The sequence below is a fragment of the Carettochelys insculpta genome, chromosome 26 (genome assembly GCF_033958435.1).
Source record: "Carettochelys insculpta isolate YL-2023 chromosome 26, ASM3395843v1, whole genome shotgun sequence".
Taxonomy (NCBI): Eukaryota; Metazoa; Chordata; order Testudines; family Carettochelyidae; genus Carettochelys; species Carettochelys insculpta.
In genome coordinates this window covers 14,069,712-14,090,721 of record NC_134162.1, presented here as the reverse complement: position 1 = coordinate 14,090,721, position 21,010 = coordinate 14,069,712, and the positions used below count along the sequence as shown (strand labels likewise).

Genomic DNA, 21,010 nt, shown 5'->3' with positions numbered 1-21,010 from the left:
CAGGGAGTCAGCGGCAAAGCCAGTCACAAAGAATGATGAAGTGTTTGGCTTCAAACAAATGAAGAGTTGTTTGTTTCTGTGGAATCCTAATTTCTGCCTAAAATCAGCCTTGAACACCTACTATGGTACCTGTTCACATGTCAAACAGTCTGGGGGTGCTGCTAGTTCAATGCTACTAGCCAGACAAAAAAAGTACAGAAGTAATTTTAATTGAGAGTTGCAGTTGCAGTTTCCAACAGCAGATAATGCTGTGCAGTTACACTGTTGCCCGTGTGCTCTTCGATAACATCTTCAAATCTGAGATGCACTTGGCAATGCTCTCCTTCTCCTGCAAAAGGAAATGGATAGACTTTCAGGGTCATTGAAATAACTCAAGGAAGAGAGTCATTCCCATGAGCCATGTGAGCACACCAGCCATCTTCAGATTTTACTGGGTAAAAACTGAAGCCGAAGTAGAAACAATCAAGTTCCAACTCATATATGGTTTATAATTTGCAAAACAATCTAAGAAAGTCAAGGAGGTAGAAATCCAAATGTCAACCAATGTTCATGCATTAGCAAGTAATTATCAATCTAGAGGAGTAAGCTTGTTCCTTAAAAAAAAAAAGTGAACCTGCACAATTCACTGCATATGGCAGAATGCTGGTTAAACGTAGGTCAATTCACTGAGAGGAACCACAGACATCGGGCAGTTGAGGAAAGCACTCTTCTGCATTAGGACATGGTCAGTAAAGTAAACTGCTAGAAGCGCTGAAGATATAAGTACCTGTTGAGGGGTGATGCTCTGGACAACATTTTTTTCTACCCAGTTGATCATGTGATCTTGTTCCCTACGACGTGACAGTTGCTGCACAGCAATTTGATAGTCTAGCCGCTTCTTTACTTCATTGTATACAGTGAGCAGCCTTTCTCGGTAGTTCGTCTCTAGCAGCATAGCAACATTATTCTAGTTAGAGAAAAGATGCAGTTTAGTTTTCCATTGTGACTTTCGTGATCAACTTCATTGGTATTCTCATATTTTATAATACACCCACGTTACCTTTCAAAGGAATACAGAGGTACAGAAAAGTTAAATAACTTCCCAAGGTCTCAGAAACAGGAACTGAACCTAAGAATCCCAGCTCAGTCTCCTGCTCTTATAACACTACAGAGCCTCTAAAAAGCTAGAATCCCAATATTTAGGCTGAATATTAGTTAACTTATTATGGTATTTTTAATATGGTTGCATTTAGACTTTTCAACTAAGAATGTCTCTATACTCAAGTTAAATATGTGTCAAATTTAGCATAATCTATTACCACACGCAGGAGCCTTTACCTTAATAATGTTCTTTTAAAAGAAGCTGTATGTAACCTCGTAGGTTTAAAAAAACTGGGGGAAAAGTCATTGAGACTCATGTGGATCATGAGCAGGGTTAGTACTCCCACAAAACAAAGCTCTGCACTGGAACCTGGAGAGTGGCAGATACAGCAGTAGATAGCACTTTTTAGGTGGACAACATGGCTTTGCCAGTAGGCTTCACAAGTACTTGGAAAGGAGAGAATTGACCATTTCCTGCCCCACAGCGGCACCTCCTATACCATTCTCCCTTGCTTCACCCATGTCTCTTCCCTGGTCTCTACTCTGATGTCTTCATTCCAGTCCCATTCCCCACTCCTCAGGCTTCTTTACCTATTTTCCTTGTTCGAAAAGTCCCGCTTCGTTCCCTAGGCTTCAGCACCACCATATCCCTCTTCTCCTTTCCCAGATTTCTTATCCCATTTCAATAACCCACTTCTCCTGCTTCCTGTTCTAGTTGTTCCCCTGTAACCGAGCACCTCACCTGATCCGTCATCACTCCCTCTCTTACTTAACCAGCACTCCATCCTATCTACTTCCTGCCAGGTCTGGTTCTTGTCTCTTCTTCATTCAAGTCAAGCAATTTCGTTCTCTATGCTGCTCTATGTACAAAATAGTGCCTGAGCTGAAAGCAGGGAGACTCAAACCCAACACTGCCACAGCAGCCCAAAGGTGAATTGCCAGCAAAGTCCTACTTAGAATTATGCATGGAGACATGGAAAAACTTAGCAGCTAAGCTAAGGAATCTCTGTTGCTCGGCTTCCTAGCTTGCAAGTTCTAGACTCTCTCAAATTAAAGGTTGCTAGAATGTTTTAATAATCTATTTTTCCTTCCATCATTCTCAGAAATGGCTAAACCATTTTCAAGGGAGATGATAAAAACAAGAGCTTGAATAATTTAGGTAAAAGCATATACAACTGAAAATTGACTCACACAAGGGCTTAACTTGCTATGTTACCTGCCCCACAAGTGTACAGATAACAAGCAGCAAACATTGACTAAGTATATTGAGACACTGATTCTACAGTAACAAGGCCATACATGCACATAAAAAGATATGTCCGTAAAATTATATTCACAATAACGTACCCGTTTCGCATCAAAAAGATAACCGCGTCCTTCAACTCTCCACTGCTCCTTCTTTTCCTGCTCAATTGCTGACTCCAGGTTGTTGATCGATTGATTTTTCACAGCTAAAGCTCTAGCAACTTTCTCCTGAAATAAGAAGGAAGATTAAAATACAAATTAAAAGGTTAAGAAAGAGAAAGATCAAGTGCTGATTTGACTATTCAGAAGTTCATCATTAACACCTTAAATTGCAATACATCAAGTCTTAAGGTGATGAGAGGCTCAAAAGAACAGTAACTGCCATTCAAGTTGCAAGGTTTAAAGCTTAAGCCTGGTTTACACTTAAAACATATGTACATGCAGTTTTACTAGCACAGACAAATTTGTCAGTTGAGCTCATTTCATTTAGGGAATCAACAAACTACGAGGCAATCCCTTCTACATTAAGGCCTTGTATATACAGGAAATGGTTTACAGATACACCTATACCTGCAAATCCCCCTAAGGTAGGGCATTTATTCTGCTGCAGAAGTGCATTTTACAATTACAGCGTATACCCCAAATGACATAAGTTAGTCATAAAAAGTCTTCTACACCATTATAAATCAGGCCTACAACAGAAGTTTAGTTAGGCCAAGACTTAGTCCCCATAAAGACGACATTATAATTTTACCAGCAAGTCCTTCCTACGACAGAAAAGGCCTTTACAGAAAAGAACCAAGGAATGCATGAAGATATAAATAGTATGCCCCCAAAATATGAATAGGGCAATAAGGTGTCTTACTTCCAGACTAAACTCCTCTTCTTCATTCTGAAATACAGGTTGAACATCTCTCATCCAGCACCCTCAGGACCTGACTGGTGCTGAACCAGGGAATTTGCTGAACCACAGCTGGTCAATACTGTCTGGCAGCATTAACAACACTTCCACTACTTATTGAGCTCTCATGAGCCATTTAGGGGTAAATTAAAGGTAAGTAACAGCACAGAACACCGAAAGCCAGGACCAGTAACTGTAAACCAACTTTAATCAACCATGGGAAACTTGGCCACATTCGTGATAAGTGAACATCTGTCTAACTAAAAGCATGCTAGATTACAGACCTGACTAATGAGATCTCACACATGAAAGCTCATTACCTAATAAATTTGTTAGTTTTTTAACATGCTTTTTTTTGGTAAAGCAACAGACTAACTCAGCTACCCCTCTGGTATGAGGTGGTTTAGGTGTTTTTAAAAGCCCATACCAACCAAGAAGCATCTAAGTTTGAAAGTTGGAAGTATCCACATTACTGCTGAATATGGGACCAATGATGCCTTTGAAAAATTGTACACAATTCTACGTGTATGGATATTGATTCATTACATCAACTATAAATGCATAGTAGGCTCTTACCCTTTAATTTTAGGCTGTGACACCCATGGCAAAAGACAACAAAATAAGTGCATGACATAGCCAAGTCCTGGATCCCTTAGCCAACAAATGCTAGAAGTACTATTGTGATAAAAGCTCCATCCTTTTCTTCAGCATTAAAAGATGAGTCACTACTGTACACAATTATACATCAAAGACATCCATGAATTTAGGTTAAGTTGCCTGCCTGGTAAGATTTATTTGGCAGAGATCACATATTGTAAAGTGTCATACAGACTTTCACCACTATGTCAAGAGAACCTATAACTTTTCCTCTGTATCAAAAGAACAGGGACACTTTTTTTCCAATTTGCACTCAATTTTTTTATTTTCAAATTGATTTTAACAATTGAATTGCCTGGAATTGTTTCATCAAGAAATCAGTGTAAAGTTAATTATGTTCTATTTTCTTCCTACCTCATTGAGCTTATCAGCAAAAGCTGCTACATCAGCACCATATTTTTTAACTATGTAGATGAGGATTCCCACTATGCAAGCACCTGCAATTGTTTCATGGTTGACCACGTAGATTTCCTTGGAGAGCAAATAGAACAGGAGCCCTGTTCCCAGCACATAGGGTCCTAAAAAAGATAAAAAGGATAGCGTTTTAAATAAGCCACTTGGAGACAGATCCATTCCAAGTTGAGCTAACTGGAAGGGGAACTAGATATTTAATTTTTTTAAAGTTTCATAGAAAGTATGACTCAGATAGCAAGACCAGGAAGAGAACACTTCATCTTGTACCATTCCTAGAAATATAATGCTGTATGAAGACTTCTACCACAGAACGGTAAGTAACCATGGAAAACTACAATGTAATCTGTAGCCTCTACTATCTTCTCAGCATTGGGAATTAACCTCCATGCTTAAACTTACTGTAAGTCAGCAGCTGTAAGTCTGTTTGCTGTCCATGCCCACAACACAATTGAGACTTACCTATTACCAAAAGTTAAAGTCTATAAGGCACTCTCCCATTTACTTCCCACACATCAATAGAGTTGAAGGATCTCCATGAGGATCAAGCTCATAATTAGTATAATATTTGAAACAGTGTTCCTTCCCATCACAAAAGCAAGTAAATGTCAGTTTACTCACACCAGTAAAACTTAACTTTTTGACATGCCGCCTTACCTGCAGCAACTACTAATCATAATCACACCCATGTAGGCACAACCTACTAACCTGTGACTCCTGTTTTAGGATACAGGAACTGGAAAAATTCCTCTGGGATCAACCCATGCCGAACTTGCCCTCCTTTCTCAGGGAGAGGTGGTAGAGGAGCCAAGCAGCGTGGACCTGTGTGGAATGGTCTAGATGCATGCAATACACTATGAGAAAAACATTTTCTGTGAAATGTTTTCTTCCCCCCCCCCGCCCCAAAAAACAACCACCTTTGTCTCAAATGACATGAATACATACATCTCCTCAGTGCTACAGAAATCAAAACCATATAGTGATGGTAGATAAACCAGATAAAGAACCAAACAGATACATGAGAATAGATCCATAAATGACCACTAGTTGTGGCCCTAAGATTCTGTTTGTCAGAAGCTGGGAATGGGCCATAAGGGAAGGCTTGCTTGATGACTGCCCTGTTGCATACAAATGAAGGGCACTGACCATCCTGAGAAGACAAGATACTAGACTAGGTGGACATTTGGTTTGAGTCACCAAGGCCCATTCTTATATCAAGTATTAAAGACACTTTGGTTAATGCACATACAAATTTATCCTTGGCAACACATCAATTTATTTGCATTGTTGCGTCCTTCTTAAGGTGGCACAGTGGCAGTTCGTGCCCGGTATGCAACGCTGGCCCAATAACACACCGAGAGTGGAAGAAGAATCTTTATTTGGCATGCCAAGTAAGGTGCAGGGGGATCTCTCCTCAAAGCCTGCACACCTTGCAACAAGCAGTGAGCAATACTTATACCTCTCTCCTCCTTTGTTCACCCCCTCCCAACAAACCAGGGGAGAGTTTCTCATAATTCCCTTATCCACTCCCCCAGCTCAAACTGAATTCTTACTGGTCTTATGCCATTCCGCTCTGGTAATTCCCTATTGAGCAGGAGGTCAAGTACCAATAGATTATTAACAAAAAGTAAATTACAGGAAGGTAGAGTTACTCGGTTGTATAGAACATGAACAGGATCTCATTAACAAAACAATACTAAAAATTAAGGAGGATTCACTAACAATGCTAAATTCAATATTGAACCTTATGAGAACATCAATAAGCATTCATTTACAAAACAATGTCTCTATGAGATCAGAATATAATAACGTTTCCCGTGCCAACAGCATAGATTGGACAGATTTTACCCAGTTGCATGTGAACAAATAGACACACACAGAAATTGTGTACATTGGGGAAAAAAGGAGACCATCAAAATCTTGTCTGAAGAATCAAAGCAGAGACTTCTTAAAATAGAACCTTATAGCAAATATATACTTATACAAGAAAACATTTCATTCTTTTAATTTTCCTCTGAACATAAGAACATAAGAATGGCCATACTGGGTCAGACCAAAGGTCCATCCAGCCCAGCATCCCATCTGCCGACGGTGGCCAATGCCAGGTGCCCCAGAGAAGGAGAACAGAAGACAATGATCAAGTGATTTATCTCCTGCCATCCATCTCCTGCCCTTGTTATGAAGGCTAGGGCACCATACTTTATCCCTGGCTAATAGCCATTTATGGACCTAACCTGCAAAAATTTATCAAGCTCTTTTTTAAACCCTAATAGAGTCCTGGCCTTCACAGCCTCCTCGGGCAAGGAGTTCCACAGGTTGACTGTGCGCTGTGTGAAGAAAAATTTCCTTTTATTAGTTTTGAACCTACTACCCATCAATTTCATTTGGTGTCCCCTAGTTCTTGTATTATGGGAAAAGGTAAATAATTTTTCTATATTCACTTTCTCCACGCCATTCATGATTTTATATACCTCTATCATATCGCCCCTCAATCGCCTCTTTTCCAAACTGAAAAGTCCCAGTCTCTCTAGCCTCTCCCCATATGGGACCCGTTCCAAGCCCCTAATCATCTTAGTCGCCCTTTTCTGAGCCTTTTCTAATGCCAATATATCTTTTTTGAGGTGAGGAGACCACATCTGCACGCAGTACTCAAGATGTGGGCGTACCATAGTTTTATATAGGGGAAATATGATATCTTTTGTCTTATTATCGATCCCTTTTTTAATAATTCCTAACATCCTATTTGCCTTACTAACTGCCGCTGCACACTGCGTGGATGTCTTCAGAGAACTATCCACTATAACTCCAAGATCCCTTTCCTGATCTGTCGTAGCTAAATTTGACCCCATCATGTAGTACGTGTAATTTGGGTTATTTTTTCCAACATGCATTACCTTACACTTACCCACATTAAATTTCATTTGCCATTTTGCTGCCCAATCACTCAGTTTGCTGAGATCTTTTTGTAGTTCTTCACAATCCCTTTTGCTTTTGACTGTCCTGAACAACTTGGTGTCATCTGCAAACTTTGCCACCTCACTGCTTACCTCATTTTCTAGATCATTGATGAACAAGTTGAACAGGATCGGTCCCAGGACTGACCCCTGGGGAACACCACTAGTTACCCTCCTCCATTGTGAAAATTTACCATTTATTCCCACCACTCTGAAGAGCTTCAAAATGTTTTACAAAATTATTATGCAAATTAAACCTGTCTCATCTGGCACCCTTGGGACCTGACTGGTGTCAAATGAGATAATTTGCTGGAACATGGAAGGCCAATATTGTCTAGCACATTATCAACACTTTCACTGCCTACTGGGTTCTTAGAAAAAATTTATGGGTAATTAGAGCTAAACAACAGCACAAAACCCTGAGATCCAGGACTGGTGGCTGTAAACAAAAATGACTTGGGAAACATGACTAAATACATAAATGGTCATCCAACTAAATAAAATCATGATCAATTAGTGACGTTGCTAGACAAGAAAGTTCCAGATGACTGAAGTTCAACCTACACATGGATTAATAAAACCCAACTTTACAATCCATGTGAACAAGTAAGCTGACTGAAAAGTAAGATAACTTGCCCAAGCTCAAATACAAGCATCCCAAAATCTCCAGTACCCTGAATACCCTAAAAAAATTGGTAAAAAGTACATGAGTGTTGCCAAAGCAGGGAGGATAACAGCATTGATTAGTTGCCCGATAGGCAGCTCAAAATATTAACACAAAGTTGCACCACTGAAGCTCAAGGAGTTATTTCATGCCAATTTAGTTAAGTCTAACTTTGTTGATTGTTTTGAATTGAAATAACTGAGCTAATTTGTGTTATTTGCTGATATCTGTAATAGCCAGAAGCTACCTAAATCAGCAATCACCAGTTTGTAAGTTACCTCTTTCCATCAAATGCCCTACAGACAAAAGTGCACCACAGAAGAACTAGAGATTAGCACCACCCTAGCCAAGAGCTGTAAGAGCACATACATACGTTCGTTCAATCAGGTTGGCAGGACAGTTACACCAGCACAACCGCCGTGCTGAAGCAAACGCCTATTTAACTAGCGCAGAAACTCACAGAAGCAACTGTCACAGAGCCCCTTGGCTACACAGCGCGCAGCTCGCTTACGGCACAGCCAGCAACTCTCACCCCCCAACCCCAGAGCCAAGCACAGGCCCTGTCGCAGCTTAGACTCCTGTCCGTCCACTAGACCCCAATTAAAAGAGACCCCAGCAGTCCTGACCCGCCCGCAGGAGACAGAGACTCCAGGAGTCCTGAACGCCCCTCTCACGCCCCAAGAAGACGGAGAACCCAGGAATCCTGACTCCCCCCCCCGCGACAGGGCTGGAGCCCGAGTCTCGTCGGGCGACACTCACCCTACAGAGAGGCAGGGGGCCAGGCCCTTCAGCGCAGCCGGGGCTAGAAGAGGAGAGAGACAAGGCGGTCAGTGCCGAACGTATCACAAAGCCACCATCCTGGGGCAGAGCCCCACTTACCGGCGCGCAGGCCCAGGCGAGACAACATGGTCGGCAGAGCTTCAGCGCGACCCTGTCCGTCCTGGTGACCCCGGCAGCAGTGGCAAAATGGCGGCGAAAAGCGGAAATCTCGCGACAAGCGGTCGGGGAACGGCTAAAAAAATCTCGAGAGCGGTGGGAGCGGTGTGTGTCTCGCGAGAGGAGACGTAATGTTGTAGATTGTCGCGCGCGGGAGGGCCTGTGTAGCCAATCTCGCGAGAGGTACGGCGGGTCAGGCAGGGGGCGGGGCAGAGTCGGGGTTCCGGGGAGCCGCAGCGGCACGTGGGTGCTGCGGCTCTCTGTCCGCTCGGGCCGGGCCGCGTTGAGGAGTCGCGCGCCGCCATGCAGGACCCGGAGCCGGACCCGGAGCCGGAGTCGGAGCCGCCCGGCGAGGGGGCTGAGCCCGAGTGGAACATCCCGCCCAACGCGCCCGCCTGCATGGAGCGCCACCTGGACGGGGCCCACTACCGGCCAGGTACCCCGGCCCCGCTGCCATGTCCTCCGCCGGGGTGAACCTGCCCCAGCTCTGCGCCCCGCAGCATCGCTCGTCCCGGAGCGAGCCCGTCACTCTGGAGCACCCCCCTCCCCCCCGAGCCTTCCGTCCGGGGCCCTCCCACCCCGGGGAATGCATTTCTCCGCTCCCGCGCGGATTTTCTTCATCTATGCGCGGAGTACATTGGGTTATGCGTGTTGTGGCGTGCGCGGATGTGCTCCCTCGATGGAGACAAAACGTTGGCGGAGGCGCCCTGCTATCAGCTGGGAGGCATCGGTCTCCCCGAGCGCCCGCCGGCAACACTGATTCCGACTAATAGTCTTAAGGGTCACAACCATCATTCATTCCTGTTGCATCCCAAGTGCTGTCCAGTGATACTGTCCATGCAACCCCCAGGATAGCTTGCAGACAAGTCTTACTCTCGAAAGAGGCTGCCACATTGTAAGTGTGGATAAACTCTTAGCTTGCATTCGCTAAAGTAAACCTGAACTTCTTCACTATTTCTCGTCCAAACAAAGGTTAATCAAGGTAACCGACTCCCGTGTTTTGTTTTACATGTGGGCTCAACTTACCTGGAATTGCAGGCTTGCACTTTTTCTCATCTTGGTCCCCCCGCTTTTTTTTTTCCAGATGGAGCTCTTCTCCTGGGTGCATCGAGCTTGAGTGGACGTTGCTGGGTGGGTTCCATTTGGGTGTTTAAGAATCCAGAACGGGCCCCTAATGAAGGGTTTTGCTCTGCCGGGGTCCAGACAGAAGCAGGCGTAGCAGATCTGAAATGGGTGGCGGACAAAGGAATACTAGTGGCCTCAGATTCTGGTAAGTTTGAACTGGTTAACTTTTTGTCACTGCAGTCTGTCCACAATGTATGGGTACTATTCATAGGTAGTCTGCTGCAGATAAAGGGAGTTGTCCAGGTTGCCATGTGGTAGGAAGTGGACATTAAAAAGATCTGCCCAGGGATATCTCCTGACCAGAAGCATGTATAGACTTACAGTGCAACATCAGTTGTATTGCTGAATTCTTGTCCTTCACCTCTCAGCTGAAACCATGACAATTCTGAACCCTTGTAAACAAAGCCTGTGTGCAAATTTGGTCTTTAAACATTTGAATCATGTTTCTGTCCCTACTGTAAGTCCATGAGCAAGCAGTGTCACTTCTCTCTGCCAACCGGATGTTAAAATAAGGATAGTAACAAGGACTGTCACATTCATTCTCTTTGGACCACATCTAGCCCTGTGCAGTTCTGGGCCATGCCTGGGGCACCTAGGTGCCATGATAAATAATAATTTATCTGAGCAGGATGTTCCAGCTCCTTAAGGTCACTTAACGGGTCTGGAACACTATCGGTTAGGGTTTTTCTATGATACTCGTCACTGTAGTGTTGAAGTGTTGTAAAGGTTTTGGATTGCGTATGTTGTGATATGCTTTGGAAATAAAGATGGCTGTGTGTGTGCTACCTGGTATTTTTCATGCAACTATGGTAGCATTTTTGGAAACTTCCTTGCACTTTGTGTCTTTGCTCATTGATTTGTATATGGGGGTATTTTCATGCAGATCACATCCATTTTGCCATGAGACCCTTGTGGGTAAGGAGCACTCTTGATAATAGAGTATCTGTTCTTTCATGATTTAGGTTTTGTGTTAGGTGTTCTTGATTGAACCTTCTTTGTAAAATGGTTCTTTTTCCCTCTTTTAGGTGCTGTAGAGCTTTGGGAGTTGGATGAGAATGAAACTCTGATAGTGAACAAGTTTTGTAAGTACGAACACGATGACATTGTGACAACAGTCAGCGTTTTCACTAGTGCCACACGGGCAGTTAGCGGCAGCAGAGACTTCTGGTTAGTTTCTTTTGTGTTTGTGCTTCTCTCTTGTTTAGACTGAACCATCCATCACTCTTCCTAACTGGCTGTGTTCTTACTCCTAGCGTGAAGGTTTGGGATATCCTGCAGCAAACAGTACTGCACTCTTACAGAGGTGAGTATCAAACTGACTTACACCTTTTGCTTCTCCTGTTTGTTTCCTAAGAGCCGCTTAGAGGGTCTGGACTTCAAATTAAGCTTTTTTCCAATCTGATAAAATGCACAGTGCTTTGTAGGGTGCATTTATGCAGTAATCCTGGCTGGTGACCACACCTAAATCTTTGGCTCCACATGATTTACTTGGGATTTCTTGCTGCTAACCCAATTATATTTATCCTGATTATAATACGTGATGCTCAGCTTCCAAGGAAAAATGAGGGTACAATATATTGTAAATAGACAATGCTTGTGATTTAACAGTTTGCAACATTATCTGTTTTGTGGGATTATCCATAGGAGGTTTGTAGGCTTCTAGAATTTTTCTCGTTCGCATCTTTCCAGGGATGTGTGTCACTCCCTTCCCTTTCATTTCTTTCCTGCAAACATAACAGACAGGTGATGGTTCTCCTCTTGGCACTCTGTAGGGCCATTGTCCTGGTAATTGTGCTGAGCTGAAAACATTTCTCTTCTAGAATGTTGTATTTATTACTTTGTAGCACAATGATGGTGTGGCACTCTTACTAGCTAAAGCTCAAGAAGAAACAGTACAAGTGAGCCACGTGGTTCCCCTCTTTGGCTTGGCATCTCTCTTGAACTCCGTTCCCAGCCTTTCAGTAGCTTCATTCTGTTTCTTTTCGTAGCTCATTCTAGTCCAGTGACATGTGTTGCCTCTTGTCCTGGTAAGGATACCGTGTTCCTGTCCTGTGCTGAGGTAAAGTTAATTATGTCTCCAAATCTCTATAGTATAAAATGGATTTGTCCTGTGAACTCTGCAGTTAAAACACGAGTTTACATGTCTAATAAGTAGCTTATTGTAGTTTTTGGTTATGTTGAAGCATTGCACCTTGGCATATTCATTGGTCCATAACTTACCATGATAATTTGTACTGGCCACACTGAAATGTGCGATTAGCTTGCTGTGTAGTTTTTTAAGGTTCCCTCAGTACGTGAAAGTACGTTTACCCCCAGTGTAAATAAGACTATTGCAGAGATTGCAGTGATACGAAATTAGGGTAGGCTGCATTGATGGACTGCTAACTATACTGAGAGTGTACAGTGATTTAGTTAACATGCAACAGATAACCTCAGTTTACTAAAACCTTAAATATATGGAATGGAGGGAACATACTGACTTGTAATTGAAGGGTGGGACGTCGTTTTACAGTTGCACAGTACTGTTGTAAAACTATCCATAACAAACTGTGCTTTCAGCAGTTGTCGCAGTTTGGAGGGAAAAAAAAATCTTGACTCAGATTACCTAAAACAAAACATCTTTGCTCTACTTGGTTGTGAATTTGCCATACAGCTTTCAAAGAGCTCCAGAGTTTTTTAATGTGTTACAGGCATATTCTAGTTCAGATATACAATATTGCCTTCAACTGATGATACACAGCTGTTACACAGTGCTATTTGCCATTCAAAACATTGAAAAACTGATTCCCACTCTGGAGTAATAGGGGAGTGTGACTGTCCTCATTCAGAGAAGAGGAACTAAAAGCTGCCCAGAGTAACAGAGAGAGCAAGTGGGGGAATAAAGATTATGACTCTCGATTCCCAGGGCTGGTGCTTTGATGTGATCCGTGGGGGCACAGAGTTCACAAAACCTTTTTTTTTTCTCTCTCCCACCCCTTTATTAACTTTGGATTTGTAGGATGACAGAATTTTACTATGGGATACCAGATGCCCCAAACCCGCTACTCGAATTTGTAAGTCTTTGGAAACACAATACATAGACTCTCTTGTGGGGCATGTGGCGGTAGAGAGGGGAGGGGAATTTGCAAGGTTTCTTTATGTTTGCATTGTTCTACCCCATAAATTTTATCTCAGCCAGTGATAGTGCTAGGATCATAGAATAGCATCACTTAAGTCCAACAAGTTAGCAAATGTGCACTTTATAGGGCTAAAATTACATGGGAATAGCCGAACTCTGTGGCCCTCACCATGGTTTATTTTCTGACAGTTTGCAGTGCCTGTGCTTACCTCCCTACCTCAGTTATGTGGCATCCACAGCAAAGTGACACATTTGTTTTGGGTAAGGGGCCTTTCCTATTAAATGATTATCATTTTCCAGACTACACATTCTGTTTGAAAGCTCTTTGTTTTCAGTTTCATTTTCTTACTAATCCTGTTCTTCTTTGTTCTTTTAAAGGTGATGAAAATGGGACAGTTGCTCTTGTAGACACAAAGAACCCAGAGTCTGCTCTGAGTTCAGCTGTGCACTCCCAAACTATCACTGGGTTTGCATTTTCTACACACAGGTACTGTTCATGATAATGACAGGCAATCGGCAGTTTAGCTTCTGCTATGTAGACTCTGTTGGCTGTGAAAACCAAAACAATTGGAAGTACTCTTGGCCTCAGCCTTTTGTAATATTCAATGTGTCAAACTGATTTGTAGTGCACAGGAGTTAGTGTCTTGTATGTTTAAAATTCATTTACTGTTTTAGTATGAATATTTGACTGCAGAGTGATATAGAAATATGTGTTAGCACTGGTTCTTTCGAATAATCGTGTAACTTTATTTCTTGTTCTCTTTTTATGTGGTAACTGAATGTTGGTTGCTAATGCCAGTTTTAAAACATAGAAAATATTCAGAGAATATTACAATATTGCTAAAAGAAACTTATGCTGATACAGGTTAGAATATTGCCTCGTCATCTGTCCACGCTGTTATTTTGTATGTTGTTTATTTATGAGCTTTCAGGTGCTTACGACTGTGGCATCTAGTCGGCACTACCATGACTACGCTACTACATTCAGCATGCTAGCTCAGGTGAGAGCTAACGTAAATACGTCTACAGGAGCATTTTTGACTTTGGTCTTTCTTTTGCCCTATAGTTCACCGCTTCTAGCTTCAATTAGTGAAGACTGCTCCGTAGCTGTTCTTGACTGCAGCCTTTCAGAGGTGTAAGTACTAAATGGAATTAACCCCGGTTGCATTTTGAAATCTCAGTCTCCTGTTAACTGAAATGAAATGATATTGAAGTGTGCTTGAAATGCTGGAAAATAACAGGCCTTTGAGAATTGGGAGGAACACATTAAATTTATGTACTCTTGTTGTAAAAGAGCTCTTTTTTGGTTAGTAAATCAGAAATGGATCAAATGCACCCTTTCTATAGGTGTGGACTTGGCTTGTGGGAAGGGGGAGAACAAAACAAAGCTGGAGTCCTGCATTCAATTTTTTGAACTGAATGCCTGTTGGGGAGCAAGAGGGTAGATGATAAAGAAGCTGATAATATTCCTTATCAGGGGTTGTATGCTGAATATTATCTGGTCATGTGAGTGTTGTGATTTCCTGGTGTTGTCAATGCAGCTAAGTGGTTTGTAATTAGTGTGAGGGTGGGACGCTGGGAGTAGGGTTGCTGTAATATTGTATCTAGCTAATGACATCTTCTGTCTTCTGCTTTTCCCAGTTTCAGAAACCGCTCTCATCGAGACTTTGTGAGAGGCTTGTCCTGGTCTCCGGTGAACAAGGCCTTGCTCTCTACAGTAGGTTGGGACCACCAAGTTTTACACCACACAGTTCCAATACAGACTGGTGAAGCCGCTGGAAGTAACAGTGTCCAGGACTAGTTTTTATAAATGTACCTGTCCAGATTTATCTCTGGTATCCCAGGTGGTATGCACCAGGGGGACGTGCGTGGCCCTATTGTCCATCTCCAAGCTTGAGGCTTGCAACCAAGAAGACAAGTCCTGTAGCAACTTTGCATTAGGCACAGGTTAATTACAAAAACAGCCCCTTGATGTAGATAGAGTCCAGATTTGCCTGTGATAAAACCTTTAATGTGTTGCAGCAGAGATGTCTGATTTCAGGAATTGCTGGGAAATGGGCATTTAGGTGAAAATAAATAAATAAAACCATAAACAGTTTTATTCTTCTTGGCATATCAAACCACTTAAAGAGTAGCTGAACAAAATTGTCATGCCTGTTAGAAAGTCTGAGTCTTGTCTTCTTGCTTGAGTGGTGATTATTGGAAGAGTGAGTTTCAGAGCAGTGTAAATCAATCCTGACAAATGGATGGAAACCATGCTTCAGTATTTTCTACTACAGAAGAGTTACACCAATGCAATGCGACCTCTTGTGCAGTTGGGGAGGCTCCATCTGCCCTCTATTTGGGAGTGGGAGTCCCTGTGTAGGCAGTGAATCTACTAATCATTGCTGCTGCCTTGTAAATGGAGAGCTGAACATGCAGATAGAGCAGGGGTCAGCAACATTGGCATGCAAGCCAATTTTCATCAGCAAGCAAGGAAGAAGCTCAGCCCTGCCTCTCCTCCCCCACACAGCTGGGAGCTTGCTCAAAGCCATGCCACTTGTGGATTAACAAAAGACCAGCTAATGCTACCAACCACCACCTTGAACGGTAAAGCTCTGCCTCTTTATTTATGAATGAAAGTGTTGTCAGAAAGACTATTAGTGACTTTTAAAAAGGATCACTGGCACTTGAACCGTACATACAGGTCAAAAGGTCAAATTTTAACACTCTGCCTCAGAAGTGTTGCTGACCCCAAGATAGAAGATGGAGATTTGTTGTTCAACAGGAATGCCAAGTGCAGGTCCTGTGGTTCTCCATTGCAGCCCCTGAGTGCCTTTGCCATGAAGTATTGCCTACAAGAGGGAGGGGTATGAGCTGGCCTCTGCAGGATGGGTGTCCATATCAAAGAGTGTCTGAATTATATTTGACAGGAAGTGGAGCCCCAAAAGCCAAAGCAAGTTTTTATTGTGGCTTCCCATGGTCAAATCTTCAGCTGTCTTTGCATGGCAGATACTTAAAGGGATGAAGAGTTGAAGAAAAAGCTCCCTTGTTACAGCTTGGAGTCTGAGTGAAGGTTCTGAAAGCTCAAATTACTTGTTCCAGTGGTCAAAGTCACTGTGGTCAGATTTTGCTGGTGACTTTTCATGAATAGTACAATGGAAGAGCCCCTCATGGCAAGTGTCTTTTTTTGGCAGGGAGGGAACTATGCTTCCTGAATTGCTAGAGTTCGGTTGTATTTTTACTTCGGCTGAGGATGTTAGAGAGATTCCCAACTCTAAGCCATCCTTTATCGGTGACAAATCTGAGGAACTGTCCCAGATTGAAGTGTCATTAGAGGAGGTTTTGGAACTAATTGATAAGCTAAACAGTCACAAGTCTCCGGGACCAGATGGTATTCACCCAAGGGTTCTTAAAGAACTCAGATGTGAAATTGCAAAACTATTAACGGTGGTTTGTAACCTCTCCTTTAAATCAGCTTCGGTACCCAATGATTGGAAGACAGCTAATATAACACCAATATTTAAAAAGTGCTCAAAGGAGACCCTAGCAATTACAGACCGATAAGTCTAACGTCAGTACAGGGCAAATTAGTAGAAACAATAGTAAAGAATATAATTGTCAGACAGGTAGAAGAACGTGATTTGTTGAGCAAAAGTCAACATGGTTTCTGAAAAGGGAAGTCGTGTCTTACTAACCTATTAGAGTTCTTTGAAGTGGTTAACAAGCATGCAGACAGGGGGATCCAGTAGACATAGTATACTTAGATTTCCAGAAAGCCTTTGACACCGTCCCTCACCAAGGCTGTTACGTAAATTAGGTGGTCATGGGATAGGAGGAAAGATCCTTTCATGGGTTGGAAACTGGGTAAAAGACAGGAAACCAAGGGTAGGAATAAATGGTAAATTTTCACAACGGAAGGCGATATCTAGTGGCGTTCCCCAAGGGTCAGTTCTGGGACCAATCTTATTCAATTTATTTGTCAATGATCTAGAGAAAGGGGTAGGCAGTGAGGTGGCAAATTTGCAGATGACACCAAACTGTTGAGGATAGTCAAAACCAAAGCAGACTGTGAAGAACTTCAAAAAGATCTCAGCAAACTGAGTGATTGGGCAGCAAAACGGCAAGTGAAATTTAATGGGGGTAGGTGTAAGGTAATGCACATTGGGAAAAATAACCCCAATTATACATACAATATGATGGGGGCAAATTTAGCTACAACAGATCAGGAAAGGGATCTTGGAATTATAGTGGATAGTTCTCTGAAAACATCCACACAGGGTGCGGCGGCAGTCAGTAAAGCAAATAGGATGTTAGGAATAATTTAAAAAGGGACAGAAAATAAGACAGAGGATATCTTACTCCCCCTGTATAAAACTATGGTACGCCCACATCTTGAGTACTACGTGCAGATGTGGTCTCCTCACCTCATGAAAGCTATATTGGCATTAGAAAAGGTTCAGAAAAGGGCAACTGAAATGATTAAGGGTTTGGAACGGGTCCCATATGAGGAGAGGCTAGAGAGACTGGGACTTTTCAGTCTACAAAAGAGGAGACTGAGGGGCGATATGATAGAGGTATATAAAATCATGAATGGTGTGAAGAAAGTGAATACAGAAAAGTTACTTACTTGTTCCCATAATATAAGAAATTGAGGACACCAAATGAAATTAATGGGTAGCAGGTTCAAAACTAATAAAAGAAAGTTTTTCTTTACACAGCCCACAGTCAACCTGTGGAACTCCTTGCCAGAGGAGGCTGTGAAGGCCAGGACTCTAACAGAGTTTATAAAAGAGCTCGATAAATATGTGGAGGTTAGGGCCATAGATGGCTATGAGCAAGAGGTAATGGTATGGAGCCTAGCCTTTTGTCGAAGGCGGGAGATGGATGACAGGAGACAAATCGCTTGATCATTGTCTTCGGTTCACTTCCTCTGGGGCACCTGGCATTGGCTACTGTCGGCAGACAGGATACTGGGCTAGACCCAGTATGGCCGTTCTTATGTAACTTGTCACGTAACATCTTTAAAACTTTGTTGTCCCTCAATCTGGGGTGTAGTTTTGAAAATCTACCCTGTTGGGGCCTGTGTTGCCTACTGCAGTCTGGTATTTTGTTCTCAGTGTAGGCTTTGTGTGCACCTCTAAGCCCTCCAAAATTTAAGCAGGCCATGTACTATGAGGCAGAGAGAGAGAAAATTAGATTAGAAGCCACTTCCCTTTTTCTTGGTCCATAACATGCTGTTCTGTGTCAGCCAGGAAGTGAAAATGAAGGATACTACTGACATCATCTGATCGCCCATACAGATGAGATCATAGCAGATCCAAGTTGTGCAGTGCCCACAGTTAATTTTCAAGCAAGACAACAGGTTTCTGAGGTTCATGGTGTTTATTTCATTTATTCATTTTAAACCAAACTGGCTCTCGTGAATTCCAGGAGAGTGAAATGTTTCACTGATCCAGTGCAACCTATTCAGAAGGGAGAGAGCTAAAAGCAAACACCTTTCATGTTTTAGTTGTACTTAGTCTCATGGACCTCTCTCATAATGTAGAGAGACTTGAAACAAGATTTGTGTTGATAATGTGAAATGCATGGGTGTCTGAAAAATTGAAGGCAGTTTTTTAATAAAGCATAGTTTTAATTTCTAAATGGGTACAGATTCCCTGGGGCATTTTCCTCCCAGATGTGCGCTGTTCACCTTGTTTTCATACTAAAGACTAAACTTAGACCCTATAACGTGCATTGAGGGGTATGAATGTATTTGTCTTCAGTCTCTGATGTGAATTGTAGAATCTTTTTCGTGATAAAAGCCATCATCCAGTAAAGCAGGAAAGCACATGACATGGAAGTAACTGTTGTGGTCCTTTATGCCCAGAAAGGATACAGTTCACCTCTATGCAAAAGCCTTATGACTCACTGGTGCCATGCACCACATTCACAGGAGTGAATTTAACCTCAACTGAGACAAACTCTGCTTCCTGCAAAGATTCTGTTATTGCCTGTACCTCCGCTCTTCCCAGAATCAATGACAAGCTGTTAATGAACCTATGGAATTTTTTTTGTCATAGGCATTTCTGCTTGTGCCTCTTGCAAGTGGGATTGGCTTGGTTGTTCACTGTCACGTTTCTCAAGGCAATAATTAGAGCCCTGTGGGGATACAAAATTTGTATCTGCATCTGGAAAAATGAGCTGGGGTATCCACAGATTTGCACGGCTCTGGCAATAATCTCCACAATGTCAAAACCTGTGAACATTTGAAAACTAAATGCTGAAACTATTGGAGTCTTTAACTCCCATGGGATAGTGGAACTTTACTGGCCGTGGAAGGGCTCAGTGTGGTGTGTGGGGATGAAGACCCTTAACATGATTATTAGTTAAAAGTTTTGCGTTGTCAGAGCAGTACTCAGCTGCTTCTGTTAATGTGCAAGCAGCCTGAACATGAGGCTTTGTGCCTTCCCTTCAAACTTTTAATAGCTTATCAATGTTAAGCTTCCCTGTGTACCACCACATGGGGGCAGCAACTGTTTCCTAATGAGGAGCTTTTGATTTCATAGCAGAGAGCAGCATAAAAAGATCTTTCTTTGAAAACTGAGCTGGGATCATTCCTAACATTGGTAGGGTTTTCTCAGGATAGCTCAGCACAATGGGAAAGAAGACAATGTAGTTAAGACTAGTTTTAAGAAATACCTAAAAGTTGTGCATGGTCTTCTCTACCCAGTATTGCTGAGCTTTCGTGTTAAGATTGCTGATAACCAAATATAAATCCTAACTTTGATTGTAACTTTGGAATTTATTTAAAACATTTTGCTTGATCATTTTTTTTTTCACAGCCCTCCTCCTCCACTACCCTCATGGATCCCCAGTTGGGAGCCATTGACCTAGTGAAAATCATACATAAGATTTTCACTGGGCTGTGTTGGAGGTGCTCTGCCACTGACTCCACTTGTACTTCTCATTCAGGTGAATTACTGCAGTCAGCAGGTCGATTGGGGGTCACTTTAGGATAAATTGATCCCTGCTGGATGGATTCCTGCCCCATTGGAAGTGTTCTACTGCCAGACTACTACACTTGCAGTCATACTGGCTTATTTTGGAGCCGTATTAGGAGAGGAGCTCTTTTGAAAAATCTAAGACCAGCTAAGAACAAATTCACCTGCAAGGGGCTGCACAGGTTGTGTAAAGAAAGTGTTCATTAGGGTTCAGAGAACTATGTTAAAGCAATTTCATCCACCCTCTTCTTGCAGTTGTCTCATGTCATAAGAGAGTTGTCACTGTCTTTTCTTTTTAACTGATAGGGCTGTTGAAAATATTGCTAATTTAAACTGGAATGATCTGTGGAGGGGCCGGTATTTTCTCCCATGCAGTGAAAACTGGCCTGTATATCTGTTCTGGATAGCTTTAAAGATCAACCTACCTGGTTCAACTAGGAATTAGCCATTTGTTGGGAAGGATATTTTAATGGGGGATTGACTTGCTTTCTGTTCTGACTTGTGTCCTCCATAGTTGGGTTTCTGCCAAACCTTGAATCTTCCTTCCGTAAATCTCTTTCTCAATGAAGGGAGAAGCAAACCTGTTGTTCCCTGTTCCCATTTCATTAACTCGCTGTCCAAAGGTGTCACTGGCTATAAGCTATAAGCATCCATCTTTCAGCTGGTTTTACAAAACTTGTGCCTCAGCTTCTAAAACAGACATCATTTCCTATGGTAATACAGTATGGGAGCCCTGCTCATGCATGAGACCTTCATGGTGCTAGATTCTGTACAAAGAATAAAGAGAGCCTCCAAGAGCTGCCTTAAACGCATCCAAAGGCAGCTATATGCTATCTGCACTGTAATTAGGGGAAGAAACTTAAAACTGTATTTTCCTGTAAGCCAGCAGATTTCTCCAGAGTCAAGAGTAAGTCTGCAGCAGGGATCTAAGGAAATTCACACCAACTTTGCAAC

The 21,010-nt window shown here is 42.5% G+C and overlaps 2 protein-coding genes across 3 annotated transcripts; one reads left to right on the top strand and one right to left on the bottom strand.

Annotated features, from left to right (window-relative positions):
• Nucleotides 1-193: 193 nt before the first annotated feature.
• On the bottom strand, nt 194-8,906 carry ATP5PB (ATP synthase peripheral stalk-membrane subunit b). 2 transcript variants are annotated; one of them, XM_074977721.1, is made up of 7 exons: nt 8,792-8,906; nt 8,672-8,714; nt 5,003-5,130; nt 4,238-4,401; nt 2,428-2,553; nt 767-946; nt 194-328 (listed from the first exon to the last, which is right to left on the bottom strand). In XM_074977721.1, the coding sequence occupies exons 1-7, from the start codon at nt 8,817-8,819 to the stop codon at nt 257-259; spliced, it is 741 nt and encodes a 246-aa protein (XP_074833822.1). In that variant the 5' UTR covers nt 8,820-8,906; the 3' UTR covers nt 194-256. The 2 variants fall into 2 exon arrangements, with proteins under 2 accessions (XP_074833822.1, XP_074833821.1); XM_074977720.1 differs by having other exon boundaries at nt 5,003-5,148; nt 8,792-8,858.
• A 156-nt stretch (nt 8,907-9,062) lies between these two features.
• WDR77 (WD repeat domain 77) lies at nt 9,063-15,184 on the top strand. The gene is made up of 10 exons (XM_074977431.1): nt 9,063-9,284; nt 9,933-10,118; nt 10,999-11,140; nt 11,227-11,276; nt 11,962-12,032; nt 12,972-13,026; nt 13,281-13,352; nt 13,470-13,578; nt 14,158-14,226; nt 14,733-15,184. Exons 1-10 carry the CDS (start codon nt 9,152-9,154, stop codon nt 14,890-14,892), a joined length of 1,047 nt encoding a protein of 348 aa, XP_074833532.1. The 5' UTR covers nt 9,063-9,151; the 3' UTR covers nt 14,893-15,184.
• Nucleotides 15,185-21,010: the final 5,826 nt, after the last annotated feature.

Bases quoted from the DNA above. Each gene is read 5' to 3' on its own strand.
- ATP5PB (XM_074977720.1), bottom strand. From the start codon at position 8,819: ATGTTGTCTCGCCTGGGCCTGCGCGCCG. The intron at 2,554-4,237 runs GTAGGAAGAAAA...TTCTTATTTCAG, and splicing joins TTGCTGATAAGCTCAATGAG to GAGAAAGTTGCTAGAGCTTT. The intron at 329-766 runs GTACTTATATCT...TTCCTTTTGCAG, and splicing joins AGAGCATCACCCCTCAACAG to GAGAAGGAGAGCATTGCCAA.
- WDR77 (XM_074977431.1), top strand. From the start codon at position 9,152: ATGCAGGACCCGGAGCCGGACCCGGAGCCGGAGTCGGAGCCGCCCGGC. The intron at 10,119-10,998 runs GTAAGTTTGAAC...TCCCTCTTTTAG, and splicing joins ACTAGTGGCCTCAGATTCTG to GTGCTGTAGAGCTTTGGGAG. The intron at 13,027-13,280 runs GTAAGTCTTTGG...ATTTTCTGACAG, and splicing joins CAAACCCGCTACTCGAATTT to TTTGCAGTGCCTGTGCTTAC.